This window comes from Bradysia coprophila, unplaced genomic scaffold (genome assembly GCF_014529535.1).
Source record: "Bradysia coprophila strain Holo2 unplaced genomic scaffold, BU_Bcop_v1 contig_350, whole genome shotgun sequence".
In the NCBI taxonomy this organism is placed as follows: Eukaryota; Metazoa; Arthropoda; class Insecta; order Diptera; family Sciaridae; genus Bradysia; species Bradysia coprophila.
The window spans coordinates 4,520,681-4,545,103 of NW_023503608.1; the positions used below are offsets into that span (position 1 = coordinate 4,520,681).

The 24,423-nt window shown below is 33.9% G+C and overlaps 1 protein-coding gene and 2 long non-coding RNA genes across 3 annotated transcripts in view; 1 reads left to right on the top strand and 2 right to left on the bottom strand.

Moving 5' to 3' along the window:
- The window catches only part of LOC119080356 (hemicentin-1-like), a 259,563-nt gene that overhangs the window by 32,655 nt on the left and 202,485 nt on the right, over window positions 1–24,423 (bottom strand). Inside the window, exons 10-14 of the mRNA XM_037188657.1 lie at window positions 19,958–20,117; window positions 4,180–4,349; window positions 3,898–4,021; window positions 1,739–1,899; window positions 1,524–1,665 (exon numbers count right to left, since the gene is read on the bottom strand). Coding sequence (XP_037044552.1) covers window positions 1,524–1,665; window positions 1,739–1,899; window positions 3,898–4,021; window positions 4,180–4,349; window positions 19,958–20,117 — 757 coding nt within the window. The remainder of the gene's footprint in view (window positions 1–1,523; window positions 1,666–1,738; window positions 1,900–3,897; window positions 4,022–4,179; window positions 4,350–19,957; window positions 20,118–24,423) is intronic.
- LOC119080359 lies at window positions 845–6,026 on the top strand. Its single transcript, XR_005088318.1, has 3 exons — window positions 845–856; window positions 4,077–4,086; window positions 5,618–6,026. It is a non-coding gene; the product is annotated as an uncharacterized LOC119080359 (long non-coding RNA).
- On the bottom strand, window positions 9,126–14,150 carry LOC119080360. Its single transcript, XR_005088319.1, has 3 exons — window positions 14,141–14,150; window positions 9,453–9,456; window positions 9,126–9,157 (listed from the first exon to the last, which is right to left on the bottom strand). It is a non-coding gene; the product is annotated as an uncharacterized LOC119080360 (long non-coding RNA).

A 24,423-nucleotide genomic window follows, 5' to 3' on the forward strand; every position in this document is an offset into this window, starting at 1 on the left:
CTCATATCAATTTTTCTGAAGTGCCCTGTGTATGTTCTGCAGAGAAAGGTTAGAAGAAAGGGTAAAATCCGGAGGTGAAACTACTTAAATATTTTAATTGAAAAAAGAAGAAGTGTACACCCTGTGGTTTAAGTATGTTTGTTGAGATAAATAACACACGAAAATTCACTCGGCGTTTTAATTGTCCATTAAAGTCATGTGTCTTGAAATTACTCTGTATCTTCAAATCTCTCCATTTCAACTTCTCTTTATATTATTGTCCATTAAAATTGCTTAAAGCAATGTTGAAAGTCCCGCCCGATGATAAATTCTTTATTATACACATCTACATAGACGTGGGTATTATATTGCTAAAAACAGTTGTAGCTTTTAATATAGTTGTATGTATATAAACGGAGAACACCTTAAGCACACCCGATATATAATCATTCCTCCAGTGACATCATAAGAATGATTATCGTTATTACCAAGAAATTCTGTTTTGACTGAAGTCTCCACCCCACAGAGAAAGATGAATGTTTCGAAAGCGCGTAGTCGCATGGTCTGATGAGACGTAAGTATTTGGACTTTGTGAGGACTTTCGTTTTAATGGAAAACCCAAACTCATTCTCCTCTTCGAACTTGTAATTCTGAAGTGATACACTTTTTCATCGCACCAGAATTAAAAAACAAGGAGGAAATTAAAGTCAAAGCAATTCTCACATTCAAACGTCTACGCTTTTCTGTATCACTCCGGTTCTACACATGATTATTTGAAAGACAAATAATTGTTTCAAGGAGTTTAATCTCCTGTAAATCGCAAGCAAACCTTCGAGCATTTGTATCGGCTTTCCAACAACATCAAGCAGATTTGATTGTCTTAATTGTATTGCATTGATTGAATATTGCACCAATGTTATTGTTATGGTATGACCAATTGATCAATTTTCTAAAGAAGGTCCGAATGAGATAAATAAGCTCTGTACGCAAGATTCCATTTTGCTCTTCATTGTGGAACGATATTCAGAGCTTATAAAACATATTGTAACTAAAGCCCAATAGGGATCCATGTCATTGCAAAAAGTATATTGACAGTCTATTGATTGTTCATTTGCAACTAAGTATTGTGAACGTGAAATCCTTTCAGTAAATATTTACCTAATTTACTTAACTAGCAGCTTAACACTTCAATAACACAGATGGGTATAATATCTATCTGTGCCGTAACCAAGTTACAACAACGTCATGACATCACTCACCGTTTGCTCGAAATTATGCTCTTCGAAGCATTTATATCGATAATAAAATAAAACCCGATGTGCTATTCTACAAGAGCTATACATGATTATATCGGGTGTGAATAGCAAAGAAAGGCAAAATCACACCCGAAATGATAAATTGGCAAATTGAATAATTCGAAAACTATGGCAACTCGGAATATTGGTCTAGTATTTACCGAGTATTTTGCTGATAAATTATTTCTGATCAAAATTAATGTGGCGTTGTGGTTTTCAATTATTTACTTTCATGGAATATAACATTACCTGTGAACTTTGCAACACCCTTGAATGTAATATCATCAATAATTGTTGGTTCAGATCGGCCTTTTGCATTTACAGCAAACAGAATAATTCTGTACGAATTTCCGGGTTCCAAATTGTCGACGTAAAATGCTACTGGTGGTCGCTGTAAATGGACAATTTTCGATTATTACAATTTTCAAATAGAATGTTTCGTTCAACATGCACAATATACTTACGATAATAGTTAAATTTCGCACCAATCGCAAGTCAGACATATCTACTAATTCCAATAGAAATGCTTGTGGAAGACCTCCGTCGAAACTTTCAACACATTCTACTTGAAGTGAATCGGAAGATTGATTTGTAACTGAACAATTTTGTAGAGCGAATGGCCGTCCTGAATGCAAAAAAGGGTAAAATGAAATAAAATCCTGAAGATAGATTTCAAAAATGCATTCAATAGTGTGTAACGAGATAAAATTCTGGAAAACATCAAGCTAAATTCACCATCAATTTATGTATATAATGTGGTAATGTTAGAGTCCATCAATAATGTGTGAAATGGGTGCTCAACAAAAGGAAATCCTTTTGAAGCGCAATCGTTGTCATTGGTTTTGTAGCCAATAACAGAATATTTAGCACCTGAATTTTAACGTTTAACGTTTCACCGACAACAAGCATCGAATCTATTCCCTGATTTTCGATCTGAGTAATTTCGACAGATTGACATAAAATCTATAACTTCATTTATTTTAACAAACATTCTGCTGAATAGGACGCATTAGCTAGAGGTGATTATTATTTATTATTGTCATCATTATAACAGTAGCAGTTGACAGATGCTATAGTAGTTAAGCGATAAAATATTGGAACAGCAATTTTTCCACCGCACCACGCCATTACGACCATTTTGAAGAAAAGTTATTGTAAGATCCAATAAATTAAATCCAAAAATTTATAGTCATTCACCTTAACAATAGCATTAGCATCTAGTGTCAGTTGGGAATATGATATTTCTATTGTTAAAACCAAGGTAAATATATGGGCGGAGGTAATGCCATGCGGCCTAGCACAATAGTTCGAAGCAAGTGACACCTTTTTTTAAATGGTTGACTATGATTCGCTTGTGTTTCACAAAATATTGCTCCTATAACAAAACAGATGGCCCAGGTTTCTAAGCAATTTTGTGATTTTAAAGAAAGAGAGAGATGGCGTTTATAGTGAACTTTCGTGCCACTGCAAATCTGATTCGGTTATATATGGCATTACCTCCGCCCATATATTTACCTTGGTTATAACCTGTTAAAATTGAAAATTGATTTTCTTGACTGATTGATTACGTCATGGTTCGAAGTTTTATCGCACAGTAGATATAAGTTCACCATTCAAACATTTAGCGATTAGCGTTAGTGTTACCGTCTAGTGTTAGTGTTACACGATAGTTGCATTTAGCGGCGAAAAATCTGACGTTCCCTATTATCAAACCGGTTTTGACGAAAAAATATCGTATTCCCAACTGACACTAGTAGATGCTGACGCATATTGTACTTAAAAAAATGTCTAGATTTTTCTCTCGCTCCGCTCGGCTTATACCAAACAAAATTGGATGAAATCAATCCCCAAAAACTGATACGGAACCGAATATTGCATGGAAAACAAGTTATTTTTGTGTCATATTTTGTTTGTGAAAAACTCAGATTACTATCAAATATTAATGCACTAAAATAACAAAGTTTCTGTTTCAAAGCTTCCATCGATAACACGGCAAGCATGGCTTGCAAGTATGAAAAATATCGATGACTCTGCTCTTTGCCAAAAATAATGTAAGCACAAAGTAACTATGTTTGCATAGTGTTTCACCATCATATACTCATCAGCATTCTCCCACATATCTATTTCACCTCAACCATCCATAAACTTACTGATTTTTTTTTGCTTGCTTTCTCCAAACAAGTTCAATGGTATGGCAACATCAGAGCAATGTAGCATGTACACGCTGTGATATTTAAATCAAGACATTTTATATATAACACACATTTTCTTCGATGCATAAATTTTCCCAGAGACATTTTCATGGATGATGTTGTGTAAAATATAACATTCAAAGCATTCACGTACAAGTAAAAAAAAATACCGATACACACATGCTGTGTGTGCCACTTTGTACGAAAACGTGTTACAGAAAAAAAGACGATGAGAAATGGAACACCATTTGTTATCTATCGTATGATCGACGAAGACAAAAAAAAAACAACAGAAACGAAAAGAAAACTTTAAAAACTTTAAAACTTAAACGAAAGAGGAGAGAAAAAAACGTTTTGAATAAAAATGGCAAAAAAAATATTCAAAAGAAAAAAGGAAGATTATTGTAACCAAACTCTTTATAAAATTATACCTGCAGCAACCACTTGAAATATGCATGGCATTTTTTGCACACCAATTGCATTTCTTCCCCAACATGAGATGGTACCATAGTCTAAGTCAGTCGTTGGTGTATAATTTAAACGTGAAAATCCAGTCTAAAAATGAGAGAAAAAAACGAAGACAAAATTAAACATTGAGAAGTAAATAAAGTGAGGAGAATGTATTAGACCGAAAAGAAAGCTTTCGAAAGTAAATCATAGAAAACGTTCATAAAAAAAAACTTTGAATGAAAACGTTTCTTTATGAACATTACCTCGCTGGAGTGTAAACGTGATGGGAGCTCTGTTTGTTCGCCAGATGAATTAAAAGTCCAATGAAACGATTCAGCTGGTGGAGATGCATCAACCTCACATTTTAATGATAGCGTTTCGTGTTTGAGGGCACCTAGTAATTCGTCATGTAGAGCTGAACACACTGGAGCGTCTGGATGTAGTAAAGGGAAAAAAAGAAATAAATTAAGAGCAATGACAGATTTTATATATTTTCTTTCCTACTTCAGTAAGGGATTGACAAATTTTATTTAAAAAATCTCGAGTTGAGCTTTTGTTTAATGGAAATGGGTCTGAGGTAATAAACTCATTTCCATTGAACGTAAGCTTCACAAAAGAGTAGACGCATCAGGCAAATTGCGATAAGTTGACGTACAACTGTAAGTAAACCTTTCATACGAAGTATATGTCAAGTCCAATTTTTTTTTTTTAAGTTTCACGTCAATCCTTAATTACAGGCAAATATAAATAAATGGTTACAATCAAACTCTCCTCATTCGTATTAAATCCACATGCATTACACGCCATTTACTTATGTATACGTTTATTACCGCGAATAAAGCATATAGAATGGATAACATCAATTGGGCCGTGTCAGCTGAAAATGTGACCTGTTTATTTTCCCACACAGTAAGTGAAAATTGCAATGTGTCTATATGAATGCATGGATGAAAAGGTTCGACTTTAACACAGGTGGCTTCGCCCTGTGACGTCGTGTGTAGACTCATTAACCTATCGCTTACCCCTTAATTGAACCCTGTAGTGTTTAAAGCTAATTTCAACTGAGACTTGACAAAAAAAAAGCCACATCCATCTAATGCAGACAACACGACGACCAACGACGCTATCATTATCAACTGACACAAGTTCCTTGTAACTGGATCCTTTCAACCCAAAATGGTTGTTAATTTGATATACGTTTGATATTATTTAAATTTAATGAGGTATGGCATGGATATTATATCCCTCATACCAATTTTGATTAATCAAATTGATTTCACTGTAGTACTGTCTACAATTTTGAACAACAATAATTTCCAGTACACACCGACAAAATCTGCTTTTAAGTAGAGAAAATGCCACAACCCATTCCCGCCGTAGGCAAAACTGTCGGGAGTATGTGTTGTACAAAGTAAGTATCGGTAACTATCTAATTATGTTTGAGAATACATCTAACCAGAAATTCAGTTCTAAAATGAAGTGGTATCAGTTCCAGGAAAATATCAATGTTATATGTGTAGACGAATGAAAATGTTCTGAGTTTTTATAATAACAATTTTGGTTTAAATTTCTGTTTGCATTGAAGACCTATGTAGCATTCAGAATTTGGCATGCAAAGAACATACCACTGAAGTTGACAGTAACAAAGGACAAAACACTCGCAGACATTCTAATGAGTAAAATTTTTTTTTTTATTTTAAGATAAGCGAAAAAAAGACTGCTCAAATTGCACAGCCAGTAAAAAATCGATCTTTTCAAAAACAGAAATTACAATAAATAAAAATCGTCCACTCTGTTTCTTCCCAACGTTCCAAGAATGCATGCTGCGTTTCCCCTTTGAATAGCAATTGAAATTCTTTGCAACAAGTAGTCTGTTGAACGCTTTTCCCCTGATGCTTTTTTCATCAATGATCCTAATTTCATGACAAATTTATTTGTTTCTGGACCCATACAACCTAAAGATTCAAAAGCAAGCGGGGTGAATAAATAATTTTCTTTAAGTTTTCTATAATGATTATGTTTTAATCTCTCCGCTTTCTCTGCAATTGACCGCGCTTTTTTAGAAGTTTCATTAATGTACGAAGGAGCCAACGTATCACGCACCGTCACATCCCATAAAAGCGATTTACCATGACTCCAAGGAATCAGAGTCATACCATCAGGTCTTTTACCGTCATCTCTAGAAATTCCTGGCGGTTGCAACAAAGTTGGAAAATCTGCAGCAGAAAAACCATAAGAAAACTCTCTGTTAACGGAATCATGCCGCGACGTTATCCCTGTCTTAAGCTTGCACGACAAGCCATGCAAACCATCCTTTTTAACTAACTCACCACAGACACACCTATACTCCTCGCACAATTGGGATCCTAAACGCAGACCAACAGCAATTCTTGCAGCATTGTTATCTAATAGTAAACCTAGCTGACTCGACGGGACAACCTGCAGCCACTTTGAAGATTCTTTAGTAGATGACGCAAGCAGTCTCGCACGATCAACAGATTCACTAGATTCAAACATACCGCTAAACTTGCTATTGACCAACGGAAGGTCCCAATTCCTCTGTACCTTCCTCTTATCATCACTATCTGGAACAAACTCACTAGGAACTGAACCTACTAATCCCAAAAAACTATCATCGATCTAATGAGTAGTTTTATTGCTCGACTGAATTTGCATTTAATATCCTTTGACCTCTTTGGAATCGAACCAGCTAATTGAATTTAATAAGTAAATAACTGAATTCACATACCGGATATATTTTGTGTTGCGATACACAACAGTGTTTCTCGTCCGCATATATTTAAAGCGACAATCGAGAATACCTGTAAATTTTCACATCTGACATGGTTTTGTTGGAAACTACATTTCTATAACATAATGCACGTCAATAATTTATGGATTTCCAATTAGATATACGATATCGTTCATATATTGCGAGACAATAGTTCCGAATCAAAAGTATACTTTGTACACAGAACACCAGATACAGAGTGCTATATCAGCCAATACAATTTAATACTTTGTTAATTAACGACGAACCAATTTAATCTGGTTTGCAAGCGTAATAAGGTGAACATTTTGGTATTGGGTTCAAGATGGGTTTAAGTTAATAAATGTTAATTAAAATAGACAAAGACAGTGTATGGTATGAGCCTATGCAAAGCATTATGTTGGGATTTTGAATCAATGAAATTCGTGGAAATTTTGCATATCGTTTCTGGGGGTTGTAGGCGGTTGGGAAGAAAATTCGATACGTCTTCTATGTTTTTTGATAGAGATAAAACATGATATGATTTTGAGAGGTTGCTGAAGGCTTTAACTGTATTTATAAATTCGCTTTTAAGAGGCAGAATCAGAAGTCCCAATCTATCTATATAATTCCAAATACGACTCCACTACGAGGAGTGAAATGAATGAGTTGAATACAAATTTTGAATCTACAGTTATTTTCAAGCGAGTTTTGTTTCTGCTTTGCCAGACTGTCACACTGTTCATGAGTGCCTATAAGGTCTTACCACTACGACCCAAGACTGTGAAACATGAAACACGTATGAAACTTTGGGTTCTAATGCCGTCAACTAGAAAATCAATTTTCCAGTATTTTGTTTTGCTAGGGTAACCAATACGATGGGAGAACGAATAAAATCCAATTGATGTTATTCGTTCCACACGCTATATCCACGATAATAAACATATATTCAGTATAACGAGAATTGGATTGAAAGTGTGACTTCCTATTTTTCTTCGCCTGTAATTATTTCATATAGAAACTTGCCTAAAATAATCTCCACATAAACCTCATGAAATTATAATTTTAGATACCACATGAAATCGTGGAACCTCTGGCTCCGTAAACTAGAAACCATTACTATCAACAGCAAAACTACGGAGCCATTAAACGTCAACAATAATTTATCGACGTGAATGAGTGTTTTCCTCTATAAACCCATTCGCCTTTCTTTTTTAAAAACTATCAAGCGAATTAAGATCCGTATAGCGTTCTTCATTTAATGTCCCACTCATCACAAATGAAATAAAATTTGCCCAAAACTTACTTATCCATTACCCAGTTCTTAATACATTCTTTCGCCGTACGTTTCTATACCATACACTCCACATACTGAGAGAGGACTGCGATATATACACTTCATGTAGGTAAAATATATAAAATGGATATCTGTGTGTTTCACCATCAAAAGCTATATATTATTGAGTATAGTTTTGTAGAGGAAAGTTACGACCCAATTTATTTTTATTTTTACGGATTCTTGATAGGTAGTGTATCAAGAGTTGAATACGAATGAGTTTCAAATTGCAAAACTACAAAATTCGTTTTGCTTCGAAAATATAGCATTTATTCTCAAGTTGTTGTTGGTGGAACAAAACGATTGACGTGGAATGGGATTCCTAGATACGATAAGATAGCGAAATTTTTATTCGTCGTATATTGTTTTCTTAGTCTTCTTCCTTTATCGCTCTGGTTAGATGAAATATCCGCAAAAAAGAAAGAAACTTAAAAGAATAATTTTTCAGCGTGTTGCTGAGTCGTAGTTTTTATTTACTCGTACAGATAAATTCAAATGTTCTTTACCTTATGACTATTAATCAGCGAAATTTATCACACTCCTCATATTGTTCATATAAGACGCGAAGAAATTAGCAGAGTTTTGTTCTTTTTCACTTTAATTCATTGTTCTACATGGATTGTCGTCAGCTCAGTAACTTCGATATAATCAATATAATTGTGAAATACCGCAACTTTTTCTGCCACAAATTTAAAACTGAACACAAGTAATTTGATTGTCGAAACCACGTTAAAACGATTCCATTCGACAATAGTTTCGGTCAAAATATTACACTGAAAGGCCTGGAGCTTCACATGTGTTTTTGAGAAACGGCTAAGCATCTGCTGTCTACAGCAACGACAAAAATAAGCAATGACCTCTGGTTTACGTGATTTTACATAGTAAAACGTATGTTGAAACAAATGAAGTTAAAGACCTTGTATCATCAAAAACGATATACATGCCCTTTCGAAGAGATGCGAAGGATTATCATGTGATTCCAAAGTGGCATCTCATCGGCAATGGTCAATCTTTAGATCTATACGCGTTGAATTAAAGATCTTTCACTTTTACATGTAGTTACACTGTGGTGATTATCATCTATTTTTGTCAGAGAAATGATAATCTCGAATCATTTCTCTGATTTTTGTCTTCGTTATTGCAACAACGTTCATGTCTTATATAACTTTCAAAAAATTTCATGAAATCTGCTACTTCTCATACATTTTCAAGTGTTGAACACAAATTCTTTTACTTCTACATTTAACTTTGTAGAGAAGCACCAACAAAGCTTATCGCCTATTTTTGTCGTCGTTATTCACATGGTTCACGTCTTCTAAGTACATCTCCGAAACATCTTAGGCTTAGTTTTGTCAAGAAACAAATAGAAATCGGATTTAGTTGGAAATCCGATGGATGAGCAAAAAATGTATTGTTAAGCTAATATCCCCAGACTCATCCATTCATCGTACGAGTCTAACAGGAAGAACAAAGTTTAGTTAAACTTCACATATTCGCATAAATAAGGTTGAAATTTAAATTGCGCCAGCTTATTGTATTATCAGAAAAGACTTGTTCCTAGCAGAAATTATGCCATTTTAGTCGACGCAATTAAATATGTATGTAGCGAAAATCGTTCCTTAAGAAATACACAACGAATTAAACAAAATTATAATTCATTCCATGCATTAATAATAAAGTTATAGTGAAATTTTCAGAAATAAATTTTCTTTTGTGAAATATTTTCGTGTGTGGTGTTTGTTTGAATTTTGTTTGCAATATCGCTGCAATCATCTGCTCACATTTCCACAATAATAGAATTACGTATAACTTTGCACACCACATCAATTTCTATATAGGTATGCTTGGCTAAGGCTATAGTAATGCTACCTAGGTAAGGAAATGAAGTATTGGAACGATATAGATGTAAAATGCGCTGTGCTTTGTAACATGGCATTGTTTTATTAGAAAAGTTATATATTAATGATTAGGCATGAATATGATGAAAATCCAACCATAAACCATAATTTTACAATTGGTATTTTGATGCTTGAACACGAAAACGTTTTGGAGCATATTATTGTTCATTCAAATAAAACCCCAGGCACAACACCTCTCTGTGATGTGATGGGAAGTATAATATAATCGTATACATTATTATGTACGAAAGTTTATCATTGAATACTTGGATACATATATGGAGCAATGAGCGTGTTTATACACCTATACACCTATACTGTACGTGTGTACACCCAACAACCAAACCACCTTTATAAAAGGGTGTAATTTATTTTCACAATAATAGAGTTATTAAAGGTTGAAGTTTTGAAATTCACGCCAACCTGTGTCAAATATATTTCCGGAACTTCAAAATTTACAAAACATTTTTGGTTCTTTAATTTATGTATTTTCCGTACAATTTTCTTATACGTATGGTTTCTGAATTTATTCCGAAATATTTTTGGATTGAGCGGTTTACGGTCCCTTTAATGTTCGAATTATTTTGCCTAACAATACTGACTGAATGAACATTAGAGGGTGCTTGACGTAATTAAACTAACTGAAAACGATTTATTATTAACTTAGTGTCGTAAAACATAGTCAAATAAAAAAATAAATTTCAACTATGCATTCATTACACGGAACTTTCCGTGTTATTCTACGGGTAAACGACAATTTTTTTGTGTATTTACTTTACATATCAAAGATTGGATTATATGGTGTGGAGCCTTATGTTTACAATATTGCAGACGTTTGCATGAAGTAAACAAATTATGTTAATAACATTAAAATACACCAATTTGGAACATGGTTTACTATTGATATTGATGTAATTTGATTTGGTATGCAATAATTTCAGCTAACTAAAAATCTTTTCGGTTCCAGTGAAGTACTATTGCCACATTTCCAATAATTTAGTTAAGATCAACAATGGAAAATGTTGCTGATTCGCCATAAAAAAATCAGATCCAGTCAGGTGACATTCAAAAACGAAACGATGTCCGACCTTAGGGGGACTACCGAAAACGGACAAACCACACTAAGCGAAATTTTGTACGTACTATGAGTATATAATTCGTTCCCCCCGTTTCTTATTGTTTAAGTGTACTTTGAAAGCCATGAACGTGTGGCGTACAAGTTACGCAGAGCACATAAATAATGATATGTCGTTTTTTAACACAATTGAATTTATGTTCATAAAGCACGAGGAATTAGCTATGACTTGGTCGCAAGATAATGGTGGACTCGGATTATCAAACTACTGATAATCAATTATAAATAATTAAAGAAAAACGCAGAAGAAGGTCTACAATTTCTCGAAAATTGGATTCTTGGATTCTGAATGTCCATAAGCTAAAGTTACTCATATCTGTTATCAACAACAACGATAAAAATAAGCCAACAGCTCTGCATATTGTTCTCTTTTACAACAAAATGTATGGTGAATCTAAATTCAAGAATTATATCTTATACGCCTCGTCCTGTCTTAGCATACAGTGTTCCTTTTAAGTTTTTTTTTTGTTAATTTTAATTTCTGGATTGATAAATTAATCAAAAAGTGTAAAATGGTACCTTAAATCAAGGTGGAGTACCTTGTTGACCACAGCGAAATGTGAAATTATATTTCACCGTGAAGTTTTAATAGTACATTAAGGTACCGGGTACCGGTGAATATACCGAGAATTAATACTCTTCTGTATATTACACAAACACGAGTGTAACGAGTGTACGTGTAATATACAGAAGAGTATTCGTTCGTGGTATATGCACTGGTACCTTATAATGTTTTATTGTATTGGCGCAAACGATCAACTTATCGACATATTAATGCAGGATATATTTACCTATATAAGTAATAACGACGTCACTTCAATGGAATAATTGAGAGAAACAATGTTTGGTCACATACTCCGATAAACAGTGTTTAATGTCGATATATACACGCCAATACAATAAATAATTTTAACATTTGAAACTTAACAGACCCACTGATTCTACGATTCTATAAAAGCGAATTTTACAGACGCAACAGCGTTAAATAAAATAATTTATCAGCCAGAAATCAGGTTAAGTATGAACAATGTTTTGTCTCTGTTCACACGATGAATGAATAAATAACAAAACGTTTTGTGACAATGCAATTTACCAGTCAAATTATTTATCATACCAACGAAACTATTACATTGACCAATAATTGATAAAAGCAATTGAACAATGGGCTGCCTATTAGCATACATTGTTGAAAATAGAAATGAATAGAAAATGGACGGGTGAATGGATTGATGGATGATTTAAATAAAAATGTTTGATGGAATAATTTGACGAACAATCAATTTGTCAACAGTTACGAAAAATCAATGAATTTTGAAATTGTCTCAGGAAGTGAGATGATTATGAGGTTAGATGGTCGACAACTTTTACGGTTCCACTTAGGAGTCGAGTTAGGGTTTGTGTTGTGGAAGAATGGGCAAGAAGATTTTCAAGAAAGAGGGACGGTTCCATGAAATTTGGATCAGTTTTGATCCAAGGAAGGAGGAGGGATGTAAAATATTGAATAAAACTGTGTGTCGTCATATGTGCACAACGTCTCATGATATCTTTACGTATGCAAAACGTTCCTGCAAAGAAAACTACCGCAGATTTATTGTTGTTGAAAATTAAGACTCACCCACGAAATTAAATTCGATAGCATCTCGCCTCACATAGCACATAAATATTCTTAACATTCACCTCAATGTTGCCAAATTGCTGTGTTGATGTTTATTTCTCTCACACACAACAACTGACGAAATCTTTAAATTTAAAGTGTAACCATTCTGTTCACATACAACTTCTTCATAAATTTTCATTAGATTCGTTTGCAACATAATGTATTAATGAACTTTGCAAGTACCACTACTCTCTGACGTGATAGAATAATAAATGATGTGGTTTGGAGAAGTGTAAAGGTGTAAAATTTACATTCGAAATGTAAGAATAAATTTACTCCAACAATTTAGTGGGAGAGACAAATGGTGAATTGCATTTTGTTGCCATCCATCCAACAAAATGGCAAAATGTATATACGGGTGTGAGTTACTTGACTCATATTACTTTTGCTACAACCAGCTTCCGCTTATTTATCATGTTCTTGTAATTAATTACAGATTAAATTCGGTTAAATGACGGTAAATGTATTGTGTCGATAATGCCGTTTAATCCACCATCATAATATAACATACAAAAAAGGACTCATCTGCTTTCGACTAATACGTTTATAATCCACTTTACCAAAACTCCTAGCCTTAAAATATTAGTACCATAAACCTCCTCGACAATAGATTTTAACAATAAATTAAACAATCTCCCAAAATCCAGCGACAATTAATCAATTCTATTATCAAAAAGTTTTGAATCATTTAATTTAATTGCTTCTATACGAATTCCCATACAAATCTATGAGGCTTTTGTTTTATAAAGTCTCTCTGAATAGCATCTCCCTCTGTCTCTTACTATGTATTCACTTTATATATACACAAACATGCATTTATTACGATTACGACCAAATTTGTTCCCATAACGTCTCCATCCTAAAATCGTTTATATATAATCTGCTTTATACGGTCCCTGGCTGGGATGTGAAATATGAGCAATTCGTGTGTTACACAATCGACGCAGCAACTTTCGACTTTGATAAAAAAAATTTAAATGGAATTTCTATAATTAGACTGGTCCTCGGCGATACTTATTAAATGTAAGAGGTATATGGCGAGTCCTTCGTTAGACAACGTCATTCAACGTTTTCTAGTACCCACTTTCGAAAGATAAATATTTGTTGTCAAAGAAAAAACCCTCAAAAATTAGACTGAATTAAAACTTACAATTTAAATGAAAGAAGACCCTCAAGCGCTACCGACACCGTTAAATTGAGCCGACTTTCGGTACCTAATTTCGCAAAGTGCATATTACATTAAGCTCACGTCAGCTTGTTTCATGGTACAAAAGTTTCTGCTACTTTTTCCATCCCATAATAGTCTGAGTTATGTGGATACAGATAGTCATGGCATACACATCCAACCATAGAAACAAGTTCCAATCTACTGTTTGACTCTGTTGAGATGTGTACGAAAATCGAAGGCATCTAAATCTTTATGCTATGCCTTTTACATGTACCATATACACCAGTAAATGTTGCAAAGCACATGGTAAATGCCTACAATTTATGAGACACTAACAGAAATCATGGAATACCCATCATGAGAAATGGAAAACTTTTTCCATCTAATAGTTGTACATTGATGCATTGGTTTTTTTTCCATTTCGGCTATTGAAGACATCAAAGTATGTATAAAGTTAGATAATCGGTGACTTTTCGATACATTCAACGAAGGGAATAAACTTTTTTGTTTACATTCTAACCAAAATTAAATAAATTGAGGGTGATAAAGGTTTTCTGGTTTATATATATGTGGAGCCGGAACGATTGCATATATATATACAAATGTTTACGTATGAAGGGATAATCTATTATTTCTTTTTTGTTTGGAAAAACTTTTTGCTCTCGTTTCACTTGTATGTTACATATATATCCAGTATCCACCAGAGAGTAGGATACGCAAATTCATAAAAGAAGGAACTAAGTTCATTAAGTTCAATAACTCTTAGCAAGGGGTCGTGGTATACATTAGCTTGTAATTTCAGAAAAAAATAGAATGAAAGAAGCTAATAAAAGACAAGTAACCTTTTTGAAACAATAAAGTCAGTCTTTCAGAAACGTCATGAATATTTCTATATGTATCCGCCAATAAAAAGAGGTCAAAATAATGTGGTCTCCGCCACAGACGGTTTGAAAAGTACCGTCGCCTCTGAATAATTTCGACCGATATATTCCGTTAGCTCTCGTGTTTGATACAAAATCTTTTACTTCGTTTATTTTAACATACATTCTGTTATCATGAAGTCACTTGCTAAAGCTCATCACTTGCTTTTGTCGTATTTGTTTACAACAGAATCTGATACTTAGCTGTTTCTTCAGCTATGGATTTTGCAATAGATTAAGAAATTTGTTCATGTCCGTTGACAAAAATGGATCGCCACCGGTTTCTATTGGGTTTTCATTTTGGTTTTTTACACGTTGCCGAGCGGATTGCTTGGTCAAAAGGACGCCATGTGGGAAGATGTAAAACAAGCAGAAGCAACGGAATTAATGACAATGCTCTGATTTGCGGTATGTGAAATTTGTTTCCAGAAAATTGACGTTCCTCTCTCTGAATTGGCAATGAATAACAGTGTCAAGTAACATACCTGTCGAATGTCGATTATCGCTGCATTAAAAGGCTTAAAAGTTAGATTAGAAACATAATTGAAACAGCTCCACTTGTCAATCGATTAACCAGGATTCGTTGTGGTAATTAAAATTGCTCTCGACACAATTATCCCATGTTTTTTTGCTATATGCTACATCAGACAAACTTTTAAATGAAAAAGATGTCTGAATTTATATGGACAAAATTTACTAAATTAAACTCAAAACTTCAAACTTTTTAAAAACTATTGCCTCCATTGCCTGGTATATATAGAATACATAATTCAAATGTGTACAAGGTTTACTCTATTTACACTTAACCAAATTACACCTCATATATACCTTAATCATTTTATGCCACCTATATTGCCATGCCCTCTTCTTTTTTATGTGCACATTCTTTTGGGTCCAATTGTACATAACAAGTTAGTATGCTGTGTGACACCCACACACACGCTCACTCACAAAATGGATAAAGGGTTTTTTTTTGCTACTTCCGCACATAAAATTCTAAAATGACCCAACTTTAATAATAATTTTTCAGACGAAATGAGGAAAATTCAATGAATATCTTTTCCCATAGCAAACTAACGCAGTTTCTATATTATAAGTTGTACAGAATACAATTTATGAGCAAAAACTAATTAAAAATTTGTTAACAACATTTGGTGATGGTAAAACACTTTCAACCCTTCTGGGTATTAGAGACAGTGCAAACTCTACGGGGAGGGCATTTCGGTATTATATAACCAAATCTATATTTCGGTTTTCGTTTCGTAGATTATGTACATAATGTGAACAATATAAAGTAGTGTTCACATGTTTACCGAACCCATTCGTACATACTATACCCGACACCACACATATATATTTAATATGACGAGAGAGTATAGTTTTTGTGTTATGCCTAAGTAAAACTAAACAAATGGACTTTGCCCTTAAGAGGATTGATATGGCAAAATGAATTACAGCAGTTAAGGTTCTCAAACTGTAATGCCCGAACAGAGGATTGAATTTCTAATCAATTTTAAGCAAAAGGTGAATAAAGTTTAATGTGATTGCTGTGAATGTACCGATGGATGGTTGGATGTCTGAGAGATGTGAGTGTCTGAGACCTTTGGTATAATATTCCCGTATTTCTAATATTATGGCAGCTGTTGGTGAAGAGGAGAAAAGGTGAATAATATTGAAATTTAAGTGTGAGAGGTGTACGATTTTGGTTTCGAATTCAAAATAAACTTTTATTTAATCAATTTGTTTGATGTATATTGAAGGCTGTGCCGGAGACGCTAAGTTTCAATTTTATTTTAATCGGATCATTTGATTGCGAATTAATTGAAACTGCTTTTGGGGATTGGGTTGATGAATGTTGATTATACATTCTATTGAATAGTGTCTGCTTAAATCAATTAATTTCACCGAACTTGCTACCTTTCAGACAAACTTGCAGATCCTTTCAATTCGGTGTTAGCTTGTTTGAAAGAAATGTTTGATAAAAGCTGGCAGACTGAATAAAAGTCATGCCGTCATAGAAATTGTATTCCGTCTATCAAAACATAATTTTCATAATCTGAAGAAATTGTGAATTTCCACCTTCAAACCTGGTCCCTATGTCAATATAATAACAATAACCTGTTCAACTAACAACACAAAAATTGTTATCATCTCGACACATTCATTTTAGAAAATTGTGACGACATCTTGTGTGTCAATATATTCACCGAAAATCCTTATACACAATCCAATACCCTTTCCACCACATCCTTCTTTCCATACACTTGCTTATATATACGTAGATAGATCCACACAAAGGAAATTGTTATCGTTTTATCTGAAACTCAACATGGGAATTCCAAGTGGAAGTGTATACGGACTATGTCAGATCGACAGCTTTAGTTAAAAGGGATATTTTTATCCTCTATCTTATATTGTATAAAATATGTTCTTTGGTCTTGTCATATAACCTAGGACCAAAAATTTTACGTACCAGCTCTACAATATAACATTATACAGTTACACACTCCAATAAAAAGAGCTTTAATATAAGACGATGGGGGAGGCTATGTAAACACAAAATCCATATTACAATTTCAAATTCTTGTACACACCATATCGTTATGTACATACAATTTAGTTTAAAATTGAGATGTGGATGCGGCTGCTTTTCCTTCATTCTACTTTTCTTCTACGTGTTTTTTTTTTGTTCATTTCTCCAGTCTTTTTTTTTCCTTAAAATACCATTTTCAATTCGATACACAAAGAAGTTTTATTTGATAAAACCATGCAGGATGGTCAAATAGAATTGAATAGGAAAAGAAAGAAAAAAATTTAAACTGAAACAGAAAAAGGACGATATGCTCTTGATGGTTATGTGTACAATGAACGAGTGTGATATTGTTAGGGATGAAGAAAAAGTGTGGATTTCTTTAATGGTTTTTGTATATTTCGTTAAGGACATTATCAGGAGTTTAATGTTATTTTACTTTTTCTTCTCTCTCGCCTCAATTGATTGCTACAACGGAAGTCTTTTATCCGTTCCAATTTTCGTAGTGAACGATTAAACGAAACACCCACTTAAATAATGATTGGGTTGAATAGTTAGAAGCATTTGAAATGAAATGGTTGTTCATTTAGGAACGATGACAAGAATAGTTTCTTTTTCTCGGTTTAAACACGATTCAAGTCTGTTTATTTATCAACAGAACCGGTTAAATGTTTAATTCCAATGTATTTTAGGGGGACGAAAGCTTTTTTAGAAACTGTTAGTCATCTGTTAAAGAAAACGACAACAAAAGTAAACAGTGAGTACTAACAAGTGTTATTTTCATGGTAAAACCAATATGTAGTAAACTAATGAAGTACAAGATTTTAAGGAAAACATTAAAAATGGTTTAAACAACCAAAATAACTCATTTAATGACTTCACCGTGGTGCACCTCCAGTTTATATAATCGAAACTTTTGGACTCTTAAATGAAACTTTATTTCAACGTGATTTTGAAATTTCTTCAAATGCCTGGCCTGTCTCAATAAGCTACACCTACAGCCTGAAATGTACTGAGGTGGAAAAAAATTCTCATCTCATACGAATCCAAAGCCTAATGATTTTCTCCCAATTTAAGTACTGAGGCTTTTGAGGATTAAATTTGCAGCAGACCCAACCGTCCATTTGAACGAGTTCTTTCTGCTTATATGAGCACACAAAATATTTATAAGAAGATTGTGTCACTACTTCGCAATACGGTACGAATCTCAAAAGGAAGGTATTCTTTCTGTAATCGTTGACGTTCTCTATAACTTCAAATCAATACGCTTTCCTAATATCTATCATATAATCGCATAAAGGAATAATAGGATTTACATCACCAATAATACGCTCAATATATCCATAAACACTATAACTGGAATGGAATTATTCTGTTGTGCAGGATTATTCTATGTTTACTGCCAAGTGGAGTGGTGTAGTCCGGTCAGTTATGGTATATCCATAGCACATTGGCAAATATGGTTGTACGAAATATGTTGGGGACAACGAATTATCCATTAAGATAATCTTGAAATAGTCCAACGATTATATAGCAACAAGAAATTTCCTTTTCACAAACTTCTTTACTTTGTCATTAACTCTGTGATCTCATCAACAATTTTCTAGAGAAAAGCGACAACGAAAAATGCTAAGAATATTTAATCGAAATTCAATGTCGTATTTTAAGCTTACTATTATCCGGTTTACGTTCAGAAACAAATGTTCAAAGCTTTATGAAACTATCGGTTGTTAGGGTAATTTTCCTTAGCAACTGATGGCTACAATATAAATCTTCCATCTCATTCATATCAGTTGAAGAGAAAAAGGTGCTTTGACAAAATTTGTGGACAAACTTCCGTTTTAAGTGATGATGAATTGAAGGAACCTATCTGAGGAATTTGCCACAAAGTATACATTTCATGCCACTAAATTCCAAAAACACTGCAACTAACTGTACATCTAAAATCGTGAAACTAATGACACCATTCATCCAGACAGAATACAACCAGACTAGCTGTCGCATAAATAATTCCTTATTTCTTTCCATCTTTCTTTTGTGCTTGTTCCGAGCAATGGAAACGAAATACCGAAGTGAAATATTTTTCGCCTTGCACCTACTATTGTCTATTATCGTAACAATGAAGACATAAGAACCAGACAACACCAAAAAGAATATGTTTTCTTGACATAAATAAATTTTCAGCTGTCGTTTGTGCAGAGAACTAGCCCGTCAATATGAGTTTGCTAATTTTACGGTTGACGAGAATTTGTATTTTCAAGAAATTGATTTCGGAATTGTTTGACATGTTCTGCGTGAATGATATTTCATTTCAGGACATGAATATAAGAAAAACTGAGTGACAACATTTCCATTTCGGTTTATAAAATAGGACAACTGGATCAATAACTGTGTATAGCACTCGGAGTTAATCATTAAATTAATAATTTCAAATGTCTCGAATATTTGATGTTATTTTTCCACCAGAGTTAAATTGTTTAAATTTGGTAGACGATATTCGCCCTCTGACAATGTCCTAACGACTGCTCTATTTTCTAATAGAAAATCTGTCTTTCTCTTTGTTGTTGTTGTAACTTTATCGGTGTGAACAACATTGTAACATACACTAGACGAAAGGAAAGTTGAAGAATGTGATGATTGAAACTTACATCGAATGCGTAATGTGACTGGATTACTGGTTCCTTTCCCCTCTGTATTCGCTGCTAAGCACGTGTAATCACCTGCTGCCGCTCTTGTAACACTTTGTAATACCAGTGAGTGATCTGTTAATATAATACCGGCGTTGACATTGTGATTCAGCTCAATGCCCTGGAAAATGAAAGATTAAATTTAATAGCGTTAGAGAGATGTTCACCAAGATTTATTTTTAGTTTTTTTAAATTTAGTTATAAATTTTATAATTGAAATCTATTATTCGTTAGTCGAATTAGTGTGGCTGACGTTTGTCTCATTGATTATTTAAAATTTTATTATCTAAAATTTATATTATACTGTCTGCGTTGAGTTTGGCGTTTCTGTCATTTACGAATAGCATTAGCATAAAACGATAATTTTTTTTTATTAAATTCAAATGTTTAATAAATTAAGTTTACCGTTCAATAAAACTCAACCGCAACTTTTCGCTTTTCTGCAGGCTCTCATGCATCAAAGATGACATACAAAACAATTTGAATGATAATAGATTGATTCGACAGGACCAATCTTTGGATTTTCCATTTGCTAAAGCTAAAATTTTCCATTTTCCAAAATTTACCAACATTTTTATTAGCAAATTAAGCAAATCAAATTTCGAAAAATAGGTCCTGGATGATAATTACAAGAAGGATCAACCGAAGACTTAATATGAAATTTCCTTTCACAGATTTATTTGTTACACGACTTTTTCGGTCACTGTTTTGATCCCAGATTTAATAACGAAAAGAAGTTCATGTGAGTCGAAGGAATCAATAAAGCCAAATAAAATTTTGTGGAACCTTGTTGAGGGCCAACAAATCATTAATAAAATCCAAAAATATCATGTTTATCCCGCATGTTTAATAAAACTTTCTTGAAATTATTTAAAGAAAAACGTCATCTGCTATCTGTTGGAATATGCACTTGATCTAATTCTATCTAGTGATAGACAAGCAGTCCAAATGGATAACAAGGTCTAAGTGGCCCTAAGAGCAAAATGTTGTTAGTCACTTTTCAAAAAACAGCCAAAAGGCAAGTTGTGTTTTATTGAAGTCCGGGTATAATATCCCGTAATATCCTGAAGCCAGTACTACACTTCCAACAGGTTATGGTGCCCATGATGTACTGTTTTGCCGCTAATAAATTTAGTGGACAAAGTATAAACGCTCGTGGTGGCTCAAGAGAAGTATTTCGCGGTAACGGCAGTAACAGTTACGTAAAGGCACTGGATCGTGCAAAAGTATTCGCGGTAATTGTAGTATCAGTTACATTTTGGTTTCGTGGTAACGGCAATATCAGTTACATTGGTCTCAGTTGCATTGGTTTCGCGGTAACGGCAGAATCAGTTACAATAGTGGATTCAAATGGTGTTAATGGTCAAGCTGAAATTCGGTGGGCAATCATTTCAATGGTCAAGTCGACAGTCGATAGTCGATAGACAAAAGTTTCCATGGTCAAGCCGAAAATCGGTAGACAATGTTTAATGGTAAAGTTAAGGTGGAAGACTGGTACAATTGTGGTTAAGAACGTGCCGATCCAGTCAGAGGGCATTGTGCTCGATAGTTCAATAAAGGCAATTGGTCCGAGAATGGTTTACTTGATGAACATGGCGGGAAAATCAATCGACGGTATGGTCGATGATTCATTCAACAGTCAAAATCGATTACTTACATTGGTCTGCTACATTCAATCAAAATTCAATCGTCAAAATGCATATGGACTCTAAACATCTAGGCAATGGTTAAAAATCGTCTGTGGATGCTGGCAATTTATTGATTGAGTGGGAGCGTTGCAGAAGTTGTGGAGTTACGTCGTTTGAGTGGTAGTATGGTTAGAATTATATCAATTGAGTGGGAGTGTTGGAATATGCCCTTGATCTAATTCTATCTAGTCATAGACAAGCAGTCCAAATGGATAACAAGGTCTAAGTGGCCTTAGTTAAGAGCAAAATGTTGTTAGTCACTTTCCAAGTCCGGATAAAAGCCTTATCTGAAATATCCTGCAGCCAGTCCACAACTTCCAACACTATCGTCAATAATGAATGATAAGCCTATTGTATTGTAAAACTAAAGAGGTAATAGATTTGACATCGAAATGATATCGACTGTAAACAAAAAAAAGAGTAGCGGATGCAATCGTTAAACAGCGACACGATTGCGGTTTATCAAAGTTTAAATCTCATCAACACATTATCCAATTTTCTGTTTAAAATTTCATGTGGATAACAACAACACGTTTCAGGGGTCATTGTCAAACATAAAAGCATCACAGTGAACATTGTTACCCGTTCCAATTCCGTTAACCATAGTGTTTCATTCAAGGTTGAATACCTATGCAGAGTAATCCCAAACAATACACCGCATTGACAAATAATGGGATATTTTCATCGTCGATCCAACTAGTACTTGTTGTACGAACGGTTTCGGAAATTTTATTATTTAAATTAGATGTACTCTACAATAACACATAAAAAGCACGTACATGGGAGCTTTTTTTTATTTAAAAAAAAAATAAAGCAAGAAATACCTCCCAAAAACCACATCTCTTTACCGTTCCACGTTATTTTCCAGAACTCACTCATCTCCGGAATAACCAATACTCGAAAACCTTGACGTTCATTTTATAGACTGGCATGAACGTTGGAAAACTCTTTCAAAAATTCATTTCAATACATTTAATAATATACTTTCAAAATGCTTCCTCATATAAAACACATTCGCAGTTACAATAAACGTACAGAAATGTGTACGATGTGTACGATGTGTATAAAACGCGAGGGTTAATGTTGCAGACAATTTAACTACTTGAAATAATATTTGTTTTATTACTTTTATGAGCTTTTATACATTTTCTTCTGTTATTCACATGTGTGGGGTGCAAAACGTACCTATGTAATATAACTGCAATATTATATGGGCTTGTATAGTGTTTCGTGTGAGTGGAAAGATGTGTGTGTGTGCGGGGAATGAATTCGATGGATAAAAAAATAAATTTCTTTACAAATTTTTGTCGCGTTTTCCCTTTTTAAACCATGCATGCACCATTATAAATACCGTTGAGGTAGCTGGTGCGCTGTTGTATATGTTTTCAAACAAAAATGGTTTAATAGAAATAACGTGTGAGGGCTACACAAACTTTTCAAATATACAAGTTTGCGAATCGAATGCTTGTGTTTAGTGGTATCACAGCACCGTTTCGGTAGGAATGTGGGCTATCTGCACCGTTTCGATAGGAATGTGGGATATCTTTACATTTAGCATGACTGAGCTATGTAACAGATTAATACGGAGACAGAAGAGGTAGATGTTTCAAGTTGGGCTTTCAGTGAATGGAGTGGGGAGGGGATTGGCGTGTAATTTCATTGTAAAAATTGGTTAGGGTCGGAGAGACGATTGATTCAACAATTTGTTGTAAAAAAATAATTGCGAGTTGAAACGGTGTGTAAAGCTACATGATTTAACAAATGATTCGTATTTCGGCAACATCAAATGAGTAATGAGAAAATAAAACGTCACTGCTTCACTTCTAACAATTAGAACATTCTGCGATACAACAAAAATCGTGTGCGACTTCCCTCTAAGGATCTTCTGTATATTTTCAACCCCTTTAGGTTTTTTTTAGCATTATTACTATGAAGACAGTTACGTTCTCTATCATACAAAGTTTCAAATCATTTTCTTATCCTCATTTAAATAATCGATCTAATGCTTTATGTTGTCTTGAACGACGCCCTAAATATACAATTGTTTTAAGAGGCATCGGTACCGAGCTAAAATTGCAGTCAACATTTGTGTGTCTCGTATTTCATTGTTGATGATATTTTTTCATCAGAATCCTTTTTGGAAAGTGTACGTTCGCAATATAGCCGGAGAAAACTCTATACGAAAAGTGCATGTTTTCGGTTTTCCGTTTTCCAACACCTGCCACTGACCGCACAAGAATCGAGGAATTTTTAAGAAAATGTTTTTGACTTCAATAGCTTCAATGAGATCAATAGCTATTTAGGCGCATATAAAAATTCCCTTGGAAGATGCGTCCGATTTTAGTAAATCGCTTTTTAAAAAAAATCCCTCATCATCAAAAGTAAAAAAAAACGCCCAAATGTATGCTTTTCACCAAACCATCGATGCCTCTTAACCTCGAACAGATGGCAATCATATCATCAATATAATTATAGAATCTACGTGGACTCACGTTTTTTGGAAGAATTGAAATGAAATCTTGTACTTCAATAGTTTTAACAATCAGTTTTCTATATAAGACGACGTGAGCACAGTTCAACGTCTATTTTGGTCGTCGTTGCCATTAAGAGAAATGGACCCTTTGCAAATTTGTAGCCTACATTAAGGCGGAAAAATATTCATTTTTTGATGATTTCTCTGAATCAAAATCTTTTTTCGAAAATGTAAAACCATTAAAGCACGCAAAAATGTGTTACTTT